The 18,314-nt window shown below is 39.0% G+C and overlaps 1 protein-coding gene across 1 annotated transcript in view; it reads right to left on the bottom strand.

Annotated features, from left to right (window-relative positions):
* The window catches only part of axl (AXL receptor tyrosine kinase), a 46,439-nt gene that overhangs the window by 3,749 nt on the left and 24,376 nt on the right, over positions 1–18,314 (bottom strand). The window contains exons 8-17 of the mRNA XM_023352023.1: positions 13,142–13,281; positions 10,644–10,788; positions 10,005–10,022; positions 7,613–7,742; positions 7,316–7,407; positions 4,186–4,281; positions 3,370–3,447; positions 3,040–3,132; positions 2,182–2,303; positions 1,617–1,726 (exon numbers count right to left, since the gene is read on the bottom strand). Of these exons, the coding sequence (XP_023207791.1) occupies positions 1,617–1,726; positions 2,182–2,303; positions 3,040–3,132; positions 3,370–3,447; positions 4,186–4,281; positions 7,316–7,407; positions 7,613–7,742; positions 10,005–10,022; positions 10,644–10,788; positions 13,142–13,281 (1,024 nt within the window). The remainder of the gene's footprint in view (positions 1–1,616; positions 1,727–2,181; positions 2,304–3,039; positions 3,133–3,369; positions 3,448–4,185; positions 4,282–7,315; positions 7,408–7,612; positions 7,743–10,004; positions 10,023–10,643; positions 10,789–13,141; positions 13,282–18,314) is intronic.

Here is an 18,314-nt window from a genome sequence, read left to right on the forward strand (position 1 = left end):
CTTTTAGTCTGCTCAGTTGTCAATGTTTAGAACCGTACATCTTTGAAAAGCATCAGTAGAGCCCAGGGCCGGTCCAAACCCTTCTGGGGCCCTAAGCAGATTTTTTGGGGGGGCTTCCCCAATTAACATGTCAATGCTTTATCATTCCTAAGCTAATCCAAGTGTGTAACGTATCTACTATCATTAGCATCATTTGTAATTAGCTTGCATCCGGCCAGTGTTACTATGGCACCTGACAGGAGTAGCAAGCTAAAAAAAATATTTGGATTTTGAAATGCAGAGTCGTATTTCAGTCTGCCAAATTATTTTAACTATTTGAATGCAACATCAGCTGATAAACACTAAATTGAGATTTTAAAAAAGTTTTGATACTTTATTTTTCCTCAAATGTAGCCGTTTCCATTAACCACGGAATCACACAAATGGGAATTATGGGAAAAAAAATTCTTTGTGAAAACACAGCAATTTTGAAAAAAACTCACATTTGTCGATAAAAAGTTTTAGTGCTAGGAAGAGGTGTTTTTTTCATCCGTATCAAAATTTGTGCATTTTGCAAAGCTGCAATGGAAACACATTTTTGGCATCGAGTCACATAATCAACAGCCGGATGTTTCTACTGGCGGAAACTACGAAAAAGACAACAGGAGGTGGCAGGAGTATGACGGCACTACACGTTATTTTTTAGTGAGTTATTGTGTAAACTCACTTATTCACGTGTGATTTTAATTGCGTTTCTTATTTAATGGAAAAAATGTTTCCATTGAATAAGAAAAATACTGAAGTTCTGCGCATATTTGTAATATAAATGCAACCATCAACAGGAAGATATTAACCATTATTTGTGTCACAACTTCAAAAACAATATAGAAATTGTTTTTGCATGTTCAGTTTGTATTATTTAAAAAATGTTAGCCTGATGTTCTTGGGCGCCCTCTACTGGTGTGGGGGCTAACTGACTTACAAGTACCTTTTCTTGTTTTAAGTCAATAATTCCTTAACATTTATGAAAAGGTTCTGGTTCCAATGGCAAATCATTTCACTCATATCAAGACATTTCCCCAGGTTATAAGTGAAATAATCTGCCAGTGGAACTAGAACTGGGTTGCTAGGTAACGAGCTAGGCTTGGTTGGGGTTGCTAGGTAACAGAACAGTGGAACATTCTATCAGTCGAACCAGAACTTCTTCATAAATATTCAGGAGTTATTTACTTAAAACAAGCTCCTATTTCTTGCTGAAAAGTTACCATTAAGTTAGTTTTTAAGTGTTCTGAGATATTTACACTAAAAATCAGACAAAAAAAATACTTGGTAAGTTTTGGTGTTTTTGTAGTGCAAATATCAAAAACATTAACTTATTGGCAGCTTTTTCTTAAAAACGCTCAGGATGTTTTTAGAAGCAGTACAAACCAAAACGGAAGTACAAAAAATATGAATTTCTGATAATAAATCCCCATTAAAGTTCAAGTTTCTTCGGTTTTGCTTCGTCTAGCGGATGAAGCAAAACGTCCTCTTTTCTCTTTTCTTACCCTCTGCGTAAGAAAAGAAAGAGAAAAAGCGAAGGAGACGGCCTGCGGGGAACTGAGAGAGAGAAAAGTGGAAGAAGTGTTTTTTCCTACATGCAGTTGCGCGCAGCCAGGTCTCTGTGGATGAAGTTCTTGCTGCTGAGGTACTCCATCCCTCGGGCGATGTCGGCCATGAACTTAACCAGCATCTGAGACGGCAGGTACTGCAGGACAGAACAGAGAGGAGAGTTCATTTACTCGTTACTCACAGCAGAGGGCGCCAGCATCCATGTTTTTACAATTACAACTAATTTTCCAGCAGACTGACTGGATGGTCCTCAGGGAACCATTGTGTGCTTGTTTTTAAAAGTTGGCCCACTTCGTAACCGTTTCAACATTCTTTATAGGTCTTGCTTTGATTAGAGTTTCTCCGCTCTTCTGGGGATTTAATGCATATCGCTCACAGCTGGCGCCAAAAACACTTAGTGTTTCAGAGTGCTTCTGCTGCCAGGGTGGGAGTAGTTGGAGGCTTATTTAAGAAAAACTTTACAACTGTGCTGAACTCTGGATCCAGTTTTGCTGACATTCATGTGAACTTAGAAACCATAAAGTGTGTGAAACTGCGAGTGCTGGTTTGTTGCTGACTTGGTGCTTTTGGGTTGTTTGTTTTCAGGCGTACCACAGGGCAGTCGCCCAGCCTGGAGTACAGCAGATAGCTGTGCAGATCGCCGTGCTTCATGTACGGCAGGATGACCACAGGCGACGGGTAACCTTCGCTCTCCACCGTCTGCAGACACACGCCTGAGAAGAAAGTTACAAAGAAACAATTTAGCATCCACACATTGAAAATGTTGACAAAATGCTTTATATTAACTAAAGCATTTTTTGCAGAATTTGTTCACACTTTGTCATTTCAACTCCCGTTTAATCATGTTGAATAAACAGGAGACCAAACTCAAAATGTCTGTTTTTTTTTCTAGCAACGTTTAAAACTCTGAAATTTCTGTTTTTCTGTTAAATTTCTGGGAAAGTGTGTTTGTGGTTTTGCAGTGTGATAATCTAATAAACTGTTTAATCTCATGCTAGTGTTCAGCTTTGGTGAATAAACCATATTAAATATGTTCAATCTACTAAAATCTACGGTGCACCATGATTTCTGGGTTTTTGTTCATGTTCTTTTTTTAAAACCAGCTACATAAAACTCTTTTATTTTTACACGCATTATTTCACTTCTTCTAGTAACGAATCTGTTACTAACCAAAACTGATTTCCTCTTTTTCAAAGATCATAAATGTGAAAAAAATAAAATAAAAAATACATTAAGACATTTTTCAATCCAAACATTTAAAAGCTGCTGAAAGAAATGAACAAACGCAGTGAAAACGACTCAGTTTTATGTAATGTTTGATAAACACAGTGGTGAGTCCAGAGTGAATTTACCGTTTATAGGGATTAGCAAAACACAAAATCTTAGTACTTATACTTGGTAAGAGAGAAAGTTTTGAAGAATATTTGCATGATGTGACAGGATCCTCACCCAGGAGCCTCATGACGTTGGGATGGTCGAACTCCTTCATGCAGGCGGCTTCACGCAGAAAGTCTTCCATCTCTGAGCGCGTGCAGATTGCAACTGGAGGGGTGATGATTCACATCGATCACTTTGTTTGCAAAGCTTTGTGCACCTTTTCTGATTAATAATAAATCCCACGAGGGTGGAGCTGTTCTACCCCAGAACTTTGGCTCAAAATTACTTCAAACTATTTTAATTTTGTGCTTTTCTTCTGCAAACATCTGACTAAAGCCAATTTATTTCTAAAACTGAGAGATTTGTAGATGTGGATGTTGATTTATTTTAATGTTCACTCACTCTTCATCGTCTTTACAGCCACCTTGAGAACAGCTTCTTCCTGATTCAGCAGGCCCTCCATCACAGAGCCAAACTCCCCTAAAGACACAAAACACCACCAGCAACAGCAGACTTTAATAAAACAATGATTCTGTAAAAAGAAAATCATCAGACACAACCAACACTGCAAAAACACAAAATCTAAAAAGGATTTTAGTCTTGGTCTGGTTAAGAAATTTGCTCTAGAAATTACACAAAAATACTTGCTAACATATTGTGTTTGTATGTGTTTTATATAGAGAAAAACAAAATTTTACCAAGTATTTTTGGTCTACACTTGAAATAAGACAAAACTAACTTACAAATAACTTTTTAGCAAGATATGGAAGTCTGTTTTAAGTCAAAGTTCCTTAATAATGATGAAAAAGTTCTGGTTCTACTGGTAGATAATTTAAATTTTTTGGGGGAAAATGTTGTGACATAAGTGAAACAATCTGCCACTGGACCTAGTATTTTTCTATCAATGTTAAGGAATTGTTGACTTAAAACAAGGTCCTACTTATTGCTGAAAAGTTACTTTAGTTAATTTGTAAGCTAGTTTTGTCTTATTTTAATGGTACAAATATATTTGAACTACAAACTACCAAAAATACTGGTAATATTTTGTGTTTTTGCAGTGCGAACACATTATATACACCAAAAACACAACATCTTACAAAGTATTTTTGTGTAATTTCGAGTGAAAATATCTTAACTAGAGTAGACTAAAATACTTGGTAGTATTTAGTGTTTTTACAGTGAAGGCAGTAACATATAGCTGTGTATATTTGTGCTTACCTTCTCCCAGGGTTTTTCCCAGAGTGAGTCTGTGTCTGTCCACCATCACGTCTTGGAGCTTCTGTTTCAGCTCATCGCTGATGCCCAGGCTGTTCACTGGAGGAAAGACCAGAAAGGATTTAAAAACAGCTGAAATGTGCAAAAAACGCATCTACACACTCCTATTTATTTTGTTTTAGAAAAGAAAGGAAGAAGATAAATCTATTCAAATCAGGTCTGGTGTGGAAAAAAATCTGAGATTATGACCCAGCCCTAGAAGAAGAATTACTCGTTATCACTGTAAATATTTTTCTCCAGTACAAAATAAACAACTTTCTACTGCTTGTTTAAAACCTTTAATTTTTTAATGTTATGGTTTAGCCCAAATTTAAATAAACAAGACACCATTATCTACATGTTCAAACTAAAAATCACAGGAAAAACATTTTTAAAAGAATCAATTTAAAACTCAGAACTGAAGGTTAATTTCAGACGTAATGTGTTGACATCGAGTTTTAAGATTATTGGTTACTTTGTTTTTTTGATTCATTTATTTATTTGTGTTAAGTGCTTAAACTGCACTGCAAAAACACAAAATCCTACCAAGTATTTTTTACTTTTGGTCTGGATTCTAATGTAAATATCTCCGTACACTTGAAATAAGACAAAACTGAATTAGAAGTAACTTTTCAGTAAGATACGGAGGCTTGTTTTAAGTCAATACCTCCTTAATATCGGTGAAAAAGTTCTAGTTCCACTGGTAGAATGTTCCACTGCGCTGTTACCTAGCAACCCAGCCAAGCCAAGCCCGTTACCTAGCAACCACGTTCTAATGCCACTGGCTGATTATTTCACTTATACCATGGAAAAATCTTTTGTTATAAGTAAAATAATCTGTCAGTGGAACTAGAATTTTTTAAATCAATATTTAAGAATTATTTACTTAAAACAAGCTTCTATATTTTGTTGAAAAGGTATGTGTAAATTTGTTTTCTTTTATTTCAATTGTACTTAGATATCTACAGTAGAAACTAGACAAAATATACTTGTGTTTTTGCAGCGTGATGAATTTTTGGTGACAAAAGTAACATAAAATGTCATTTAAAGAAAGGATTGCAGACTCAGTGCTGGGATGTTTCCTCCAGCTGGGCAGACGTTCCTTTTTGTTTTCCTCCAGACTCTGACAGAACAACAACACGGTCGGAGATCGCCTCCAGCTGCTGCTACACCATCAATCTGACGCAGCCTGGCCCAAAAATGCGCTCAGACCACAGGCATGTTGCGACTCACACTGGTATGTCCGGTCACGGCAACAACCAGAACGTCAGGATCTGACTACGTCTGGTCAGCATCAGATCCATCTAATCCAACGCTTCCTTTTTCATTTTATCATTCCTCCTCCTGAATCGTTTACTTCCTGTTAGTCTCGCCTTCTTTCTTTTTTAATCCAGCATGTTGGGACCTGCTCAGAAGGACCATAACAAATATCCTGGGGACAATGTCAGGGCTTGAATGTAACCCAGCTGGGTGAAATCTGAGCATTTGTTTTCAGGTTTGAGTCTCTGTGATGTCGCAACATCACAAAGAAACGTTGCAGGCTGGATTCGGTAAACAAAGCAACGCAAAATCATCGTCTCTGATTGGTCCTCAATGTCACTGCAACTCATGAATCTAAGTTTCATCTTCATTTGGGCGTTTATGGTAGTTTTTACAAACAAATTTAACTGTAAAACATTTAAATCTGATGTGAAGCATTTCAGCTTTCTTAACACTTGAAATTTGTTATCGCAGCTTCTACGGCAGGCAGTTTTAACATAAAACTGGTTTCACCAAATTATAGTCCAGATATCTGAAATTGGTTTATGATTACACATATTAGTTCATTTATATATTGTTCCAATTTAGGGCTGAAAAAATTCCTCGAATGATTTGAGCCCCTCGATTATTAAAATTCCTCGAGGAAACTTTTCCTGCCTCGAAGCTTCGTTAATTTATGCTTTATTATTTAGCGCACCATGTTCCGGCCGGGACATTATTTGCATTGCGCAGCACAACCACTTCCGCCTCTGAGTTGTTGACAAAAGCTAAGTGTTAGAGGCATAACGTCCAATTTTCAGGTTCGACCTGGGAGGATTTTATTGATTGATGATAATGCCCAGGTTTTTCAGGGGACCAATAAGCATCCTTAAAATGACTGGCGTGATGCCTGGAGTACGGCAGCTTTTCTCCTCCCACAGCTGCTTCCCAGTGGTGGTAAAGGTGTTTTTATACAGGTGAGCGGACAGACTGAACACAGTGGGTGGCTGTGCTTTAGATGTGTAGCTTTACGGACGAACCGGAAAATTTTTTTCATATCATCCTAGTCACAACAAATGGGTGGCGGAGATCATTGTGGCGGTACATGGCTGGTAGATGAGTTTCGGTGTGTGTCGCTAACAGATACACCTTGTCTGGGCAAGGTGAGAGTTCAAGCCAATTACAATTAAAACTCCTGCTCTTTCTGAAACTCCGCCTTCAGGGAGTCATCAAAACATGGCTCCTCTTTTAACCCTTTAACGATTTTTACCAGCGTTTCACTGAGAAGTAGCTCCTATAATGAGCTTAGCTGATGTGCAGTTGCTAATCGCTGCTGGCTAGTCTGAAGGAGGTGAGTAGTGGAGCTGCATCTAGAAGGCGGGGCTAGGTCCACCCAGGTGTTTTACACAGCTGAATGGTTGCCATGGAGATAAAAGGATTTCTCAAACTTGCATGAAATAATCAAGGCAACACTGCAGGTGTGACTTTGATGAGGAAAAACTTAAACCATGATGTAAAGCTAAAAAATGTTGATTTTACATGAAGCTGCCCCTTAAAAACATTTTGAATTATATCTTAAGATATTTTTAATTAAAACTTTGACTAGTCAGAACAAAAGTTTACTTCATTACTAGTAATAAGCATAAATATAAGTGGAGAAACCAATTTTATGCTAAAACGGCCTGCCGTATCCCTTCATCTTTTGCTGTGATGGACAGAGCAGTCATTGTGCGTGGGGAGGTGCAGTGTTTCTCGCTCATCCAGTCTCCCTGGATGAAGTGTTGTTACTCTGAGGGAGTCAGGTCTGGGCATGCAGCTCAGAGTTTCTGATCCAGGTGCGTTCAGAGGAACTCACGTGTCGCCTCCAGCGGTCTGCGGCTGTAGCTGCGGCGCGCGCGGTACCTCACCACCAGCTGCCCGCGCTCCATCATGGGCTCGAACGCCTCCCTGCAAACGCAACAAAGGCAAAACAGGTGTGGTCAGTCGGGTTTGTGTGTAAACAACACTGGAAGTGTGGCGGCGCAACGCAGAAAATGGCTCTCAGAAAGTAACAAGCAATGGAGTCTGGAAGGGACGGAAAATATTTATGGTTTGGCCCGAGCCGCCGGGTCCCTCCCTTCCACCCACAGGAAGGACAAATAAACCTACGCACCCGAAGCGTGTCTCTTTGCGCCGCAGCTTGGCCACGTAAACGGCCAGGAGAATGGCGAGGGCCACGGCGCCGGTGACGGCCATCACTACATACCACCAGTGCCAGGAAAACGTTGCCGGATCTGACAAACCTGGAAGGACACGGGCACAGAGTCGGTTTAACAGCTCAACCAAAGTCTTTACACTGCAAAAACATAAAATGTCACCAAGTATTTTTGTTTAGCTTTTAGAGCAAATGTCTTAGTGCACTTGAAATAAGACAAGACTAACTTACAACAAATGAATCAGTGAGAAATAGCAGCCTGTTTTAAGTTAATAATTTTTTGATATCGACGAAAAAGTTCTAATTCACTGGTGGAATATTCCACTGCGCCGTTACCTAGCAACCCCAACCCATTACCTAGCAACCCAGTTCCAGTTCCACTGGCAGATTATTTCACTTATAATAAAACATTTTTCCATGTTATAAGTGAAATAATTTGCCAGTGGGATTAGAAATTTTTCATCAATATTAAGAAATTATTTAGCTGCTATATCAGGATGAAAATTTACTTGTTAATTCCAGTTTACTAAAATATCTTCACTAGAAACTACACAAAAAATACTTGATAAGATGCAAGAAAGTCTTAGTGCTGCCAATCAACCTAGTGTACGCAGTGCTAAATGTGCTAATCGCAGAGAAGCAACCTTTTTTTAAATTTACTATTCAGACAGTTAATCAGATTTTAAAAATTGCCACATTTTGCTGATTTTTCATTTATACCATTAAGCTTTGGTATAAAATATTAGAAATACATTAAAAGAGAAAAACTTAATTAAATTCCTTTTTTTAAATTGAATATTAAACATTTTATTGCTTAAAATGCAATAATATAGCTTTACTTTAGTGAATTTAAACCAGGTGAATCTGCTCTTAGCTTAATGTAAAATGTGTATATATATCTATATATAGATATATATACAGTATATAACTGCTCTAAATATGTTGGGGTTTTTTCAGCAAGTGGCTTTTTTGAGTCTGTAAGCTCCAGGTAAAGTTTAATCATTTGCTAATTTAATTGACAATTATCTCAATAATTGATTGATCATGATTAATCGATTCAACTTTATTGACTTTCTCTTTATCTTGCAGATGTGTCGGATTTAGCCATATATGTCAAATGTAATCTAAACAGACGTGCCAAATAAATAAATATAAGAATAAATCAAAAGTTTCCAGAATAAACTTAGAATTAAACGGTTCTGGTCAAAAGTTTACACGTACTCATCATGAGATTCATAATAATTTCAAATTCTGATTCAAATCAACATCTAGGTGGCTGAAACTTGGACACAGTCAGGTGTCCCAACTGGATCCAGAATCCACACTAGAACTGATTTTGGACTGGATAACATTACATTTCTAGAATAATTTTCTTAAAAGTCGAATCTAAGCCAAGAAACCAACCAATTTAAATAAAAACTAATTATTCTGCTAAGAAAAATAGTGGAATATGCAGCTCAGAAACGGAGATCATCACCAATAAATCCCAGCTTCTGCATCCAGTTCCTGTTTTATAGTTAATTGATTTTGTTTGTTGTATAACCATTGCATCCTGGAAAAAATATTTATCTTTGAATGGACGTTTGTTGCTTTAATATTTCCAGTAGCAGCAGCCAAAACCAAATCTGACACTTTTTTCCACCCTGGGATTTAATCTCATCTCTGGCTGCAGTTCTAAAATTATAATTTTTTTAAAATTATTTTATAATTTTTTTAAGTGAGGGAAGCAAATCTGTTAAAGTCTTATAAGTGAAAAATCTAATGTGTTTCCATCACATTTGCACATAGAAAATGGGAGTTTTCCTGATGTCTTCCATGTTTCCATGGAGGTTGTCATGAATTGCAGTTAAAGCCTTTCAGACGTAATGTCTGCCTTTCAGATAAATCTACCACAAATATCCTCTTTCTCTGTCCCTCAGTCGAGCTGCTGCCATCCCATCGCTCATTCTGAAATCTTCTGCCTTTTGCACAAACTGCAAATAAAAACCTCCAACTCTTCATCCTCCCCCAACTTTCCCTGCCTCCTTTTCACTTTTTTCTCCCATTCTTCTTGTTGATGTCTGGGTCTTTAAGACAAAGCAAACAGAGGTGCTACACTGCCTCAGCTTGGTATAAATATTTATGACGCGTCTCCCCCATTCAGCCAACCCGCCTCTCTTCCCTCCTCTACCCCTCTCGATTTTATCTTCTTTCCTCTTTTTATTTTGAACGCACACGACAGAGGAAGCCCGTGACACAAAGTGAAAAAGAGAAGTTCTGAAGATCCCAAAAAACATCATTAGCTCACTTCCACCAACACGCCACCGGTCATTCTGTCACAGCAGTTTGAGGGGTCTGCATGTGGACTCACCTCTGAATTTCCCCGTTTCTGTGGAAAGAAGAAAAGAAAAACTGTTATAATTATTTGCAAGAGAAAAACATTTAAAATCATACATCAAGTATTAAATAATTTCTCATTTCTCTACATTTTTCCTTTCAACCAGACGTTATTGTGCCTTGATGGCTCTGCAAACTTTGTAAATAGCTTCAAATTCTTTAGATTTTGCATGCTATGTTCAGCGCTCAGGCTATCTATAGTTAGCTTGTGTGCAGCTACCTAACCCACTATAGCTAGCATAGTTAGTTAAGCTAACTATAGTCAGCGTAAGGAAAAGTTAGGTTAACTATAGTTAGGTATAGTTACTTAAGCTACCCATAGTTAGCTGAAGTTAAAGTTACTTAAACTCAAAGACAACATGGATGAAATCACTTGGACTCTGACTCCATCCTTATTTACGACCTTGAACGGCTAAAGCTGTAATTAAGGAACCTGATGGAAATCCGTCTTTCCAAATACAAAAAATGAAAAAAAGTTACTTAAACTATCAATAGTAAAGCTAACTAGCTTAAATAACTACAGTTAAGCTAACCACATTATTTTAGAATAAAAACCACACATCTGATTAATAGAATTTATTAATATTTGTTATTGATTTTTCTTGTCACTCACCAGGAGAATTGAGGACCAGAATCCTTACGGGGCTCCAGGGTCCATGACCGGCCCCTGTGTAGGCGCAGACCCTAAAAGACACGTTGGACAACGGGGTGGACAGATTGATGGAGAACTCTGTGTCCAATCCAGCATCCGCATTAAACTGGTAACAAAAAGAAACAAAGATGACACATAAGACCAAGTGAACTGGCCATTTAATGACACAAATTCATAAAGTTTCAGAAAATTCATAGTTTTGTTTGTGTTTCTTGGTTACAAATGTGGAAGATTGTTGGTTTTCTGATCCAACTAGATGGTGTCAAGTTAGCAATTAAAAAAATTAGAACATCCTATTAATTCAATCAATCAATCAATCAATCAATCAAATTTTATTTGTATAGCACATTTCAGCAGCAAGACATTTCAAAGTGCTTTACATCATTACAAACACAGAAACACAATGCAACATAGAATCAATAATCAAAACAAAGCATTAAGTCAAGTTCCATCCATAAATTTGTAATTGATTACATTTCAAATACAATTCTAAACAGGTGGGTTTTTAGTTGAGATTTAAAGGAAGTCAGTGTTTCAGCTGTTTTACAGTTTTCTGGAAGTTTGTTCCAAATTTGTGGTGCATAGATGGTGAAAGCTGCTTCTCCTCGTTTGGTTCTGGTTCTGGGGATGCAGAGCAGAACCAGAACCGGAAGACCTGAGAGGTCTGGAAGGTTGATACAACAACAGCAGATCTTTAATGTATTGTGGTGCTAAGCTGTTCAGTGATTTATAAACTAACAACAGTATTTTAAAGTCTATTCTTTGAGCTACAGGGAGCCAGTGGAGGGACTTTAAAACTGGTGTTATGTGCTCTATCGTCCTGGTTTTAGTCAGAACGCCAGCAGCAGCATCTGGATCAGCTGCAGCTGTTTGATTGATTTGTTGGACAGACCTGTGAAGACGCTGTTGCAATAATCAATACGACTGAAGATGAACGCATGGATGAGTTTCTCTAGATCTGGCTGAGACATCAGTCCTTTAATCCTGGAAATGTTCTTCAGGTGATAGAAGGCCGACTTTGTAACTGTCTTTATGTGGCTCTGGAGGTTCAGGTCAGAGTCCATCACTACTCCCAGGTTTCGGGCTGATCGCTGGTTTTCAGTTGTAATAACTGAAGCTGTGCATTGACTCTAGATCTATAACTCTAGATCGTTCCTCTTTAGGTCCAAAAATAATAACTTCAGTTTTGTTTCTGTTCAACTGGAGAAAGTTTTGGCACATCCACACATTTATCTGTTCTAAGCATCTGTTCAGTGATTGGATGGGCTCTGAGTCACCTGGTGACATCGTAATGTAGAGCTGTGTGTCATCTGCATAGTTATAGTAGCTAATATTATTTCCTGTTATAACCTGAGCTAGTGGGAGCATATAAATATTGAATAAAAGGGGTCCTAGGATTGAACCTTGGGGTACCCCACATGTGACCTTTGACCTCTTTGATGAAAAGTTTTCAATTGAAACAAAGAAATCCCTGTAATTAAAGTAGCTGTTACTGTGTAACAGAGAAATAAAAAACTTCAACATTTTTAACAACATGTTGTTCTTGCACTCATTTTATCGGCTCATTTCTTTTGAAATGATTAGAATCCATCACTTTTATCATGAGCTTTAACAGACTTTGAGATTTGGGATGTTTTTCTTTTTTATTTAAGTTGACATTGTATCTGGGCTGGAAACTGTCAGTCAGATCTGGCAACCCTGCCAGGGACTCTATTTTTAGGCAAAGCAGTAAGCAGGGCTAAGTAGAGGTCGAAGTTGAACCTTTATTTTGAAATATGAGTCATTTTTGAAACATAAACAAACATGCCAACCTGCTATTTTGTGGAGAGTTATCATTTTCATGTATTTCTTGTTGATAAATAGTTCTCCTGTGACTTTGTAACTGACAGACATCTTGGCAGGCAGTTGCTATGGAGTTGCTATGACAACAAAGCCAAAGGCTTAGAACTAGCTCTGGCCTCTCCTATTTAACGTATGAACAATGCAAGTACATCACAACTACTCTGTCCACTCCTGTGTAATACTAGGATAAATATCAGTGATATTTACCGTAGTACTTACTGCGGAACTAGCTAAATTAGCCTAGCTAATGTAGCTCCTCCGGGGTGTACGCACTCTTCGTGTTCATCAAATAGTTTGAGGCAACTTGTTTTTACTTCTCAATTTTACTTCTCCGTGTCATACGGGTCGATACCGACAGCAGCCATTTTGATAGTTAATCTTTCTCTCACACATTGGTCAAGAGTGTCCACATATTTTCTTTTTGTCTGTCTCAAAGTCATGGGTTCTCTATGCATCTAGTTTTCTGACGTGTTTGTTTTGCCCTCAACCTGCATAGACACTGCAGATCTCAAGCAGATTTAGCTACAAAGTGGCAGCTAAATCACACTTTATTCACATTACCGGACATGTAAATGTCCGATAATGTCTCAGAGAATGAAGCCTGTGTTCGGGCTGACCTGCGGCATGGAGGGTGTGCTGTACTCCACCCGGTACCCCTGCAGCTCCCCGTTCAGCTTCCCCGGAGGCTCTTCCCACGACACCAGCACCTCGGTCCCGTTTGGCTTGGCGGTCACGTTGGCCGGTGGGCTGTCTGGCACTGAAACACGGGTGAGAAAAAACACCACATTAAAGTCAGCAATCTTCATTGGGTTCTGTGACTCGAGGCGGTTGAAGCAAAGAGATGCAAAGAGATGCAAAAAGCTACCGCTAACTAGCATGCTAGTTAGCTAGCTTTTTGCATCTCTTTGCATTTTCATTACAAACGTGACTAAAGCTTTGTCTATATTTCAGCAATGTAGAAAAAAGCAATTTCGCCAATGTGGTGTTTCCGTTAAACAATTAAAACCACACGTGAATATATTTGTTCATTAAAAACATGCAGCGTGATTTTCCAGCTACTTCCTGTCGTCCTCTTCTTTGTGGCTTGCGCCAGTAGCCAGTAGGTTGTTGATCATGTGACTCTTGCGATTCATTGAAGTTTTTTAAAATAAACTCATTTTGACAGCCGATAAACAGCTTATATTTCCAATGCAGACGTAACTAGTGGACAACCTTCGTCTTTGCCAATAGCTGCATTTTCTTGATCATATAATTAAGCAAATTGGACAAATTTGCTTAATGGAAACACAGCAATTTAAAAAACAACAACAAAAAAAACAAATATTTTTGATAAATAGTTTTTGAGATGACTTTCCGGTTGTATCACAGTTTGTTTTGCAGTTTTGTATTTCGCAAAACTGCAATGAAAACTTTTCTTTTTCTTGCATTATGCAGGCTCATGATTAACAACCAGATGCTACTACTGGCAGAAAAGAAAAGCAACAGGAAGTAGTTGGAGGATGATGCCACTGCATGTTTTTAATGATTTATTGCGTGAACAAACGTATTCAACCATGTTTTTAATTTTATTTCTTAGTTAATGGAAACACCATAATTGCAAAATTGTGTTTTTTTGATGGAATATTAGAAGTTTTACAAATATTTCTAATGTAAGAGCAGCTGGTGACACTTCTGGTACGATGCTATGTGCAATCTGGGGGGGGAAACACTACTATATAAATATCCGATTGCCTTTAGTACTCTTCTGCCGTGATACAGATCTTAAATCTAATTAAAGTCTTATATTTGAGTTGGTGAAGCCTGCAGAAGCCGGGGGAGCCAGCAGCTGGGCAAAAGAGGCCTCGGGCTAACCAGTTGTTTTCACAGCTTCGAGGCTTTAGGACGGTTGAATCTGCAACATCTGGGGGGATGAAGTGGGAGGAAATGGGAGGAATCCAGCAAAGGGGCACATGAGGGCACCATGGACAGGCGAGTCCACTCCCTGACCTCCTCCTCTGGTTTACTCTCCTCTGCCTGTTTCTTTTTTTTTTCCCTGTGTGAAAGCAGTTGGAAAACTTTCCAGGAAAGGAATGAGGAATTTGTTTGAAATTGATGCTCCGTGTAGCGCAGAACTCCAACAATCTACTTCTCAAGTAGGAGAGCTGGCTTTGTTTCTTTTTGTTATGCTTTGTTTCTGCGGGGGAGGCGCTAAAGAACCACTACACACACACACACACACACACACACACACGCCCACACACACACACACACACACACGCCCTCACTGGTGAAGTCACCGTGAGTTTTGGGAAACATTGCCCAGCCTACAGTATGGATGATGTTATCAGGGATCGTTTTGTGGTTGATTGTTTCCACATGTCGGCCGTGTTCTCCCGGCGAACGACAACGAAAACAACCTCAGAGTCGAGTCCGGCTCCACCTTAACGCTCCTCTTTCTCCTGCGTCTCCTTGTTCCGTCAAACTTTTTTTCTCTCTCTCCTTTTTCCCAAAGATGCCAAGATTTCTTCCCTCTCTTTTGGGCCTTTTTCAAACAGATTTTAGCTCCAAAGCACGCAGATCCAACCAGCTGAAAATAAGGCTTACTTAAAGTGAAAGCCATTGGTTGAAATGAAAAAATCCAGAACTTGCTGCTGATGTTTTATCCTGTAACAAAAACAAACTTTTCGGCAAATTAACTGGAGTTTGATTAAAGCGGACCAAACAGGGCTGGTGTGTAAAATAAGAGGCAGTGCTTGCTGATGCCTCAATTAAAGCTGCAGTGTAACTTTTATAAAGAATATTCAGAGTTCACTCCAACCAAACTGAGCCCAAACTGAGACCTTACTCTTGTAGATTCGTTTTGCTTGACTCGACTTTCTAGAAAAACAAACTAGAATTTGATTAAAGTGGACCAAACATGGTTGGTGTTTACATACCCTGTGATCAAACCACACTTTATTTACTTAATTGGTGCCTTCTGAAAGCAATAGGTTGTGTTGAATTTTATGTAGAAGTATCAGGGTGGAGAAAGGACATTACATCCCAATAAAACATTTGTTGGAAAGTACAATGAATTGCACAACTATCCTCAGTCTCTCCTTTCAATCTTAGCGAGGGTTTCCTTGTAAAAGGCTTAAACCTGACCTCTAATGCAACCCTGGAGTCCCAGCAGCAATCTTATGCTGCTCATAACTATATGCTGTATGTTGCAACCTTCCCGATTTGGATGTACATTCAGATCATTCTGTCTCCTCTTGGAATTTTAAACCTGCATAAATAGAAATAAACGGACTAATTCTGTCTCGGTTTAATTACTTTCATTTTAGAGTACAGACAGAAGCAAAAATGAAAACTTTGTGTTTTAAATGTTTTGTTTTCTTTTGTTTCAGATTGGATTCATCCGCTGCTCACTCGTCCTCCTGGGAGAAAAACGAGTTTCGAGATAAATCGCTAAACAATTGTGTTTTCTCAAGCTCTTGTTCTCGATTCCCACCGTCAAACCTTTTTACTTTTTTTTGCCTTACATTTGTTTCCATGTTCAGCTCAAACCCTTCTGCACAACATCGCTTGTTGGATTTTAGGTAGAGGAAAAGATTAAACACAAGAACACGAGGGGGAGTCTGTTCAGGAAACAGATGATGGATGTGAGAAACAGAAACAGCTCTCAGGATCTGGATGTGTAACACACTGAGAAAGCAGGAGGATGATGTGTTCAAGGGACAGAGCAGAACATATTTGGACAGTCGGTTAGAGAGACAGACAGCAAAGAGGCGACCAGAACCAGAGAGAGAGAGAGACAGAGATGTGGAAAATGTTGCTGATCTGTGACCAGGCCTCCGCTTTTTTTATCCTCTGACTCATTTAGACAAGTGCAGACATTTTTCTCTTAAAGGAAATCATAAACTCCTTTGTTTCTTTCTCACCGCTAAAAGGAAACCAAGATTTCTGCCATTTTTTTCTGAAATAAAGAAGTGAAATTGCTAACCCTGCCTATGACCAGCATTTTAACGAGTCCTACTTCCCTCTTTCCTTTTTCTTGTTTATGAGAAAATGAAAAACGCTGCGTTGGAGAGTTTTTCGATGATTGGAGGTGGCTTTCATCATGGAAAGCCCCTGCCAAAACCATCTCTTTCTCTCCTCAGTATCCTCTATTTCCAGCCATTTTTTTTAAATCCATGGATGGAGTCAGCATGAGGTGGCATGGAAAATCCCACCTCAGTTTAAAGTCAAACACACCGCTGCTTAACATTAATGTTTGGAAGGACTCAGTGAAGCCTTTCAGGAGACTTTCCACAGCGTTTTCCATTTCTGTCCCTCCTGAAGCAGCCTGTCATCTGCTAATGGATGAAACTGGGCAGACAGAGGCGCAGCCTGGTTTCTTTTATAAACACAGTTGGACTAAGAGAGATTTACGGCCCAAAATCTTTTAAATACAAGCTGGAAATCTGCGTACGGTGTTTTCACACCTGATAGTCCGGTAGACTCGGTTCAATTGGGGACTGAAGTTGTAGCATTTGTTACATTTTTAGCTGCTGTGGTTAGTTTTCACACAGAGTTGTGTGAAATGAAGCAAACGTTTTTAAAAACCTGTTCGACTCCTCGCCTGTGGGGGCGCTGCACCAAGAACCACTGAAGGAAACGACATCAAAACCTCTGAAAACACCGAGCACAAAATGTAAAGAAAAATGGAGTGGCATCAGATTTTAGCAATTGTAGGATTTCTCTGTTGTTTTGGTAAAAAACCACTAGCTACTTCTCCCGCTACCGCTAAACTAGCACATTTATTATGGTTCTATTTACCCAGAATGCCCTGTGCTGCAGTCCAGTTCCTCTCCAGTCCGCTTGGCGTTCACATATGCATACGAACCGGTCCGCATCAGAGTTCAGTTGAGCGTTCACACTTCCCCAAATGAACCAGACTTTCAAAGTAAACAAACTAGAGTTTGGTTAAAGTGAACTACACAGGACTGATAACAAACCTTTTTCTTTGGCATGAAACACAAAATTGTTTAGGATCTGTGATGCTGGGAAGCTTTGCCATGAACTCATGAAATGTTTTCACGATGGATCTGCTGGCCTCAGCCAGAAAAACTGAAACCTTTTACTAAAATCAACCATGTTGGGTGACGTCCAGACTGCCTTAGATGTGAAATGAAGTTTCTACAGTATTATAAATGGCTACAGTCAGGGGTACTAATGATGTTTCAAAATAATCAAATAATGTGGCTTGTTTGCCTTTCCTTCTGGTATGCAGTAGAAATGCATTAAAGTGAAGGTATTATGTATTTTCCAGACACATAGTTCCATTTTATAGCACAATCAAGTAACTATGTTCCATTCAGTTGTTATAAAAATGCTACATATGTCAAACATAACTTAAAAGAAATTTGACGCCTTGAAATTGGGCCTCTATCTCTTTAAGAAGCTCCTGCTCTTTCTGACATGCTGCCTTCAGCACATCATCATAACAAAGCTCCTCATTATGCCGTTTAGAAACCGTTCTGAGGAACTCAGTAAACCAGTAGTCCCACCAGGTGTTTGCTAATAGTTGCTGCCGCTAGTCTGAAGGAGCGGCACCAACAAAAGGATTCCTCAAACATGCATGAAAGAATGAAGGGAATAACACTGTAACATGATGTAAAGCCCTAAAAAGTTGATTTTACCTCCTTGCCTTTAGTGTAGGATTTTTCCCTACATGGTCAGTTTGAGAGGAAGCTACACCCCTGGGGGCTTGTCCCGGGTCTTTCTGGGTCTCCGGTCCCCTTCCGTTGGGGGCTCTTTGGGAGATTTCTTTTCCTCTGTTCCTCTGGG

Source organism: Xiphophorus maculatus, chromosome 18, assembly GCF_002775205.1.
Source record: "Xiphophorus maculatus strain JP 163 A chromosome 18, X_maculatus-5.0-male, whole genome shotgun sequence".
Classification (NCBI taxonomy): Eukaryota; Metazoa; Chordata; class Actinopteri; order Cyprinodontiformes; family Poeciliidae; genus Xiphophorus; species Xiphophorus maculatus.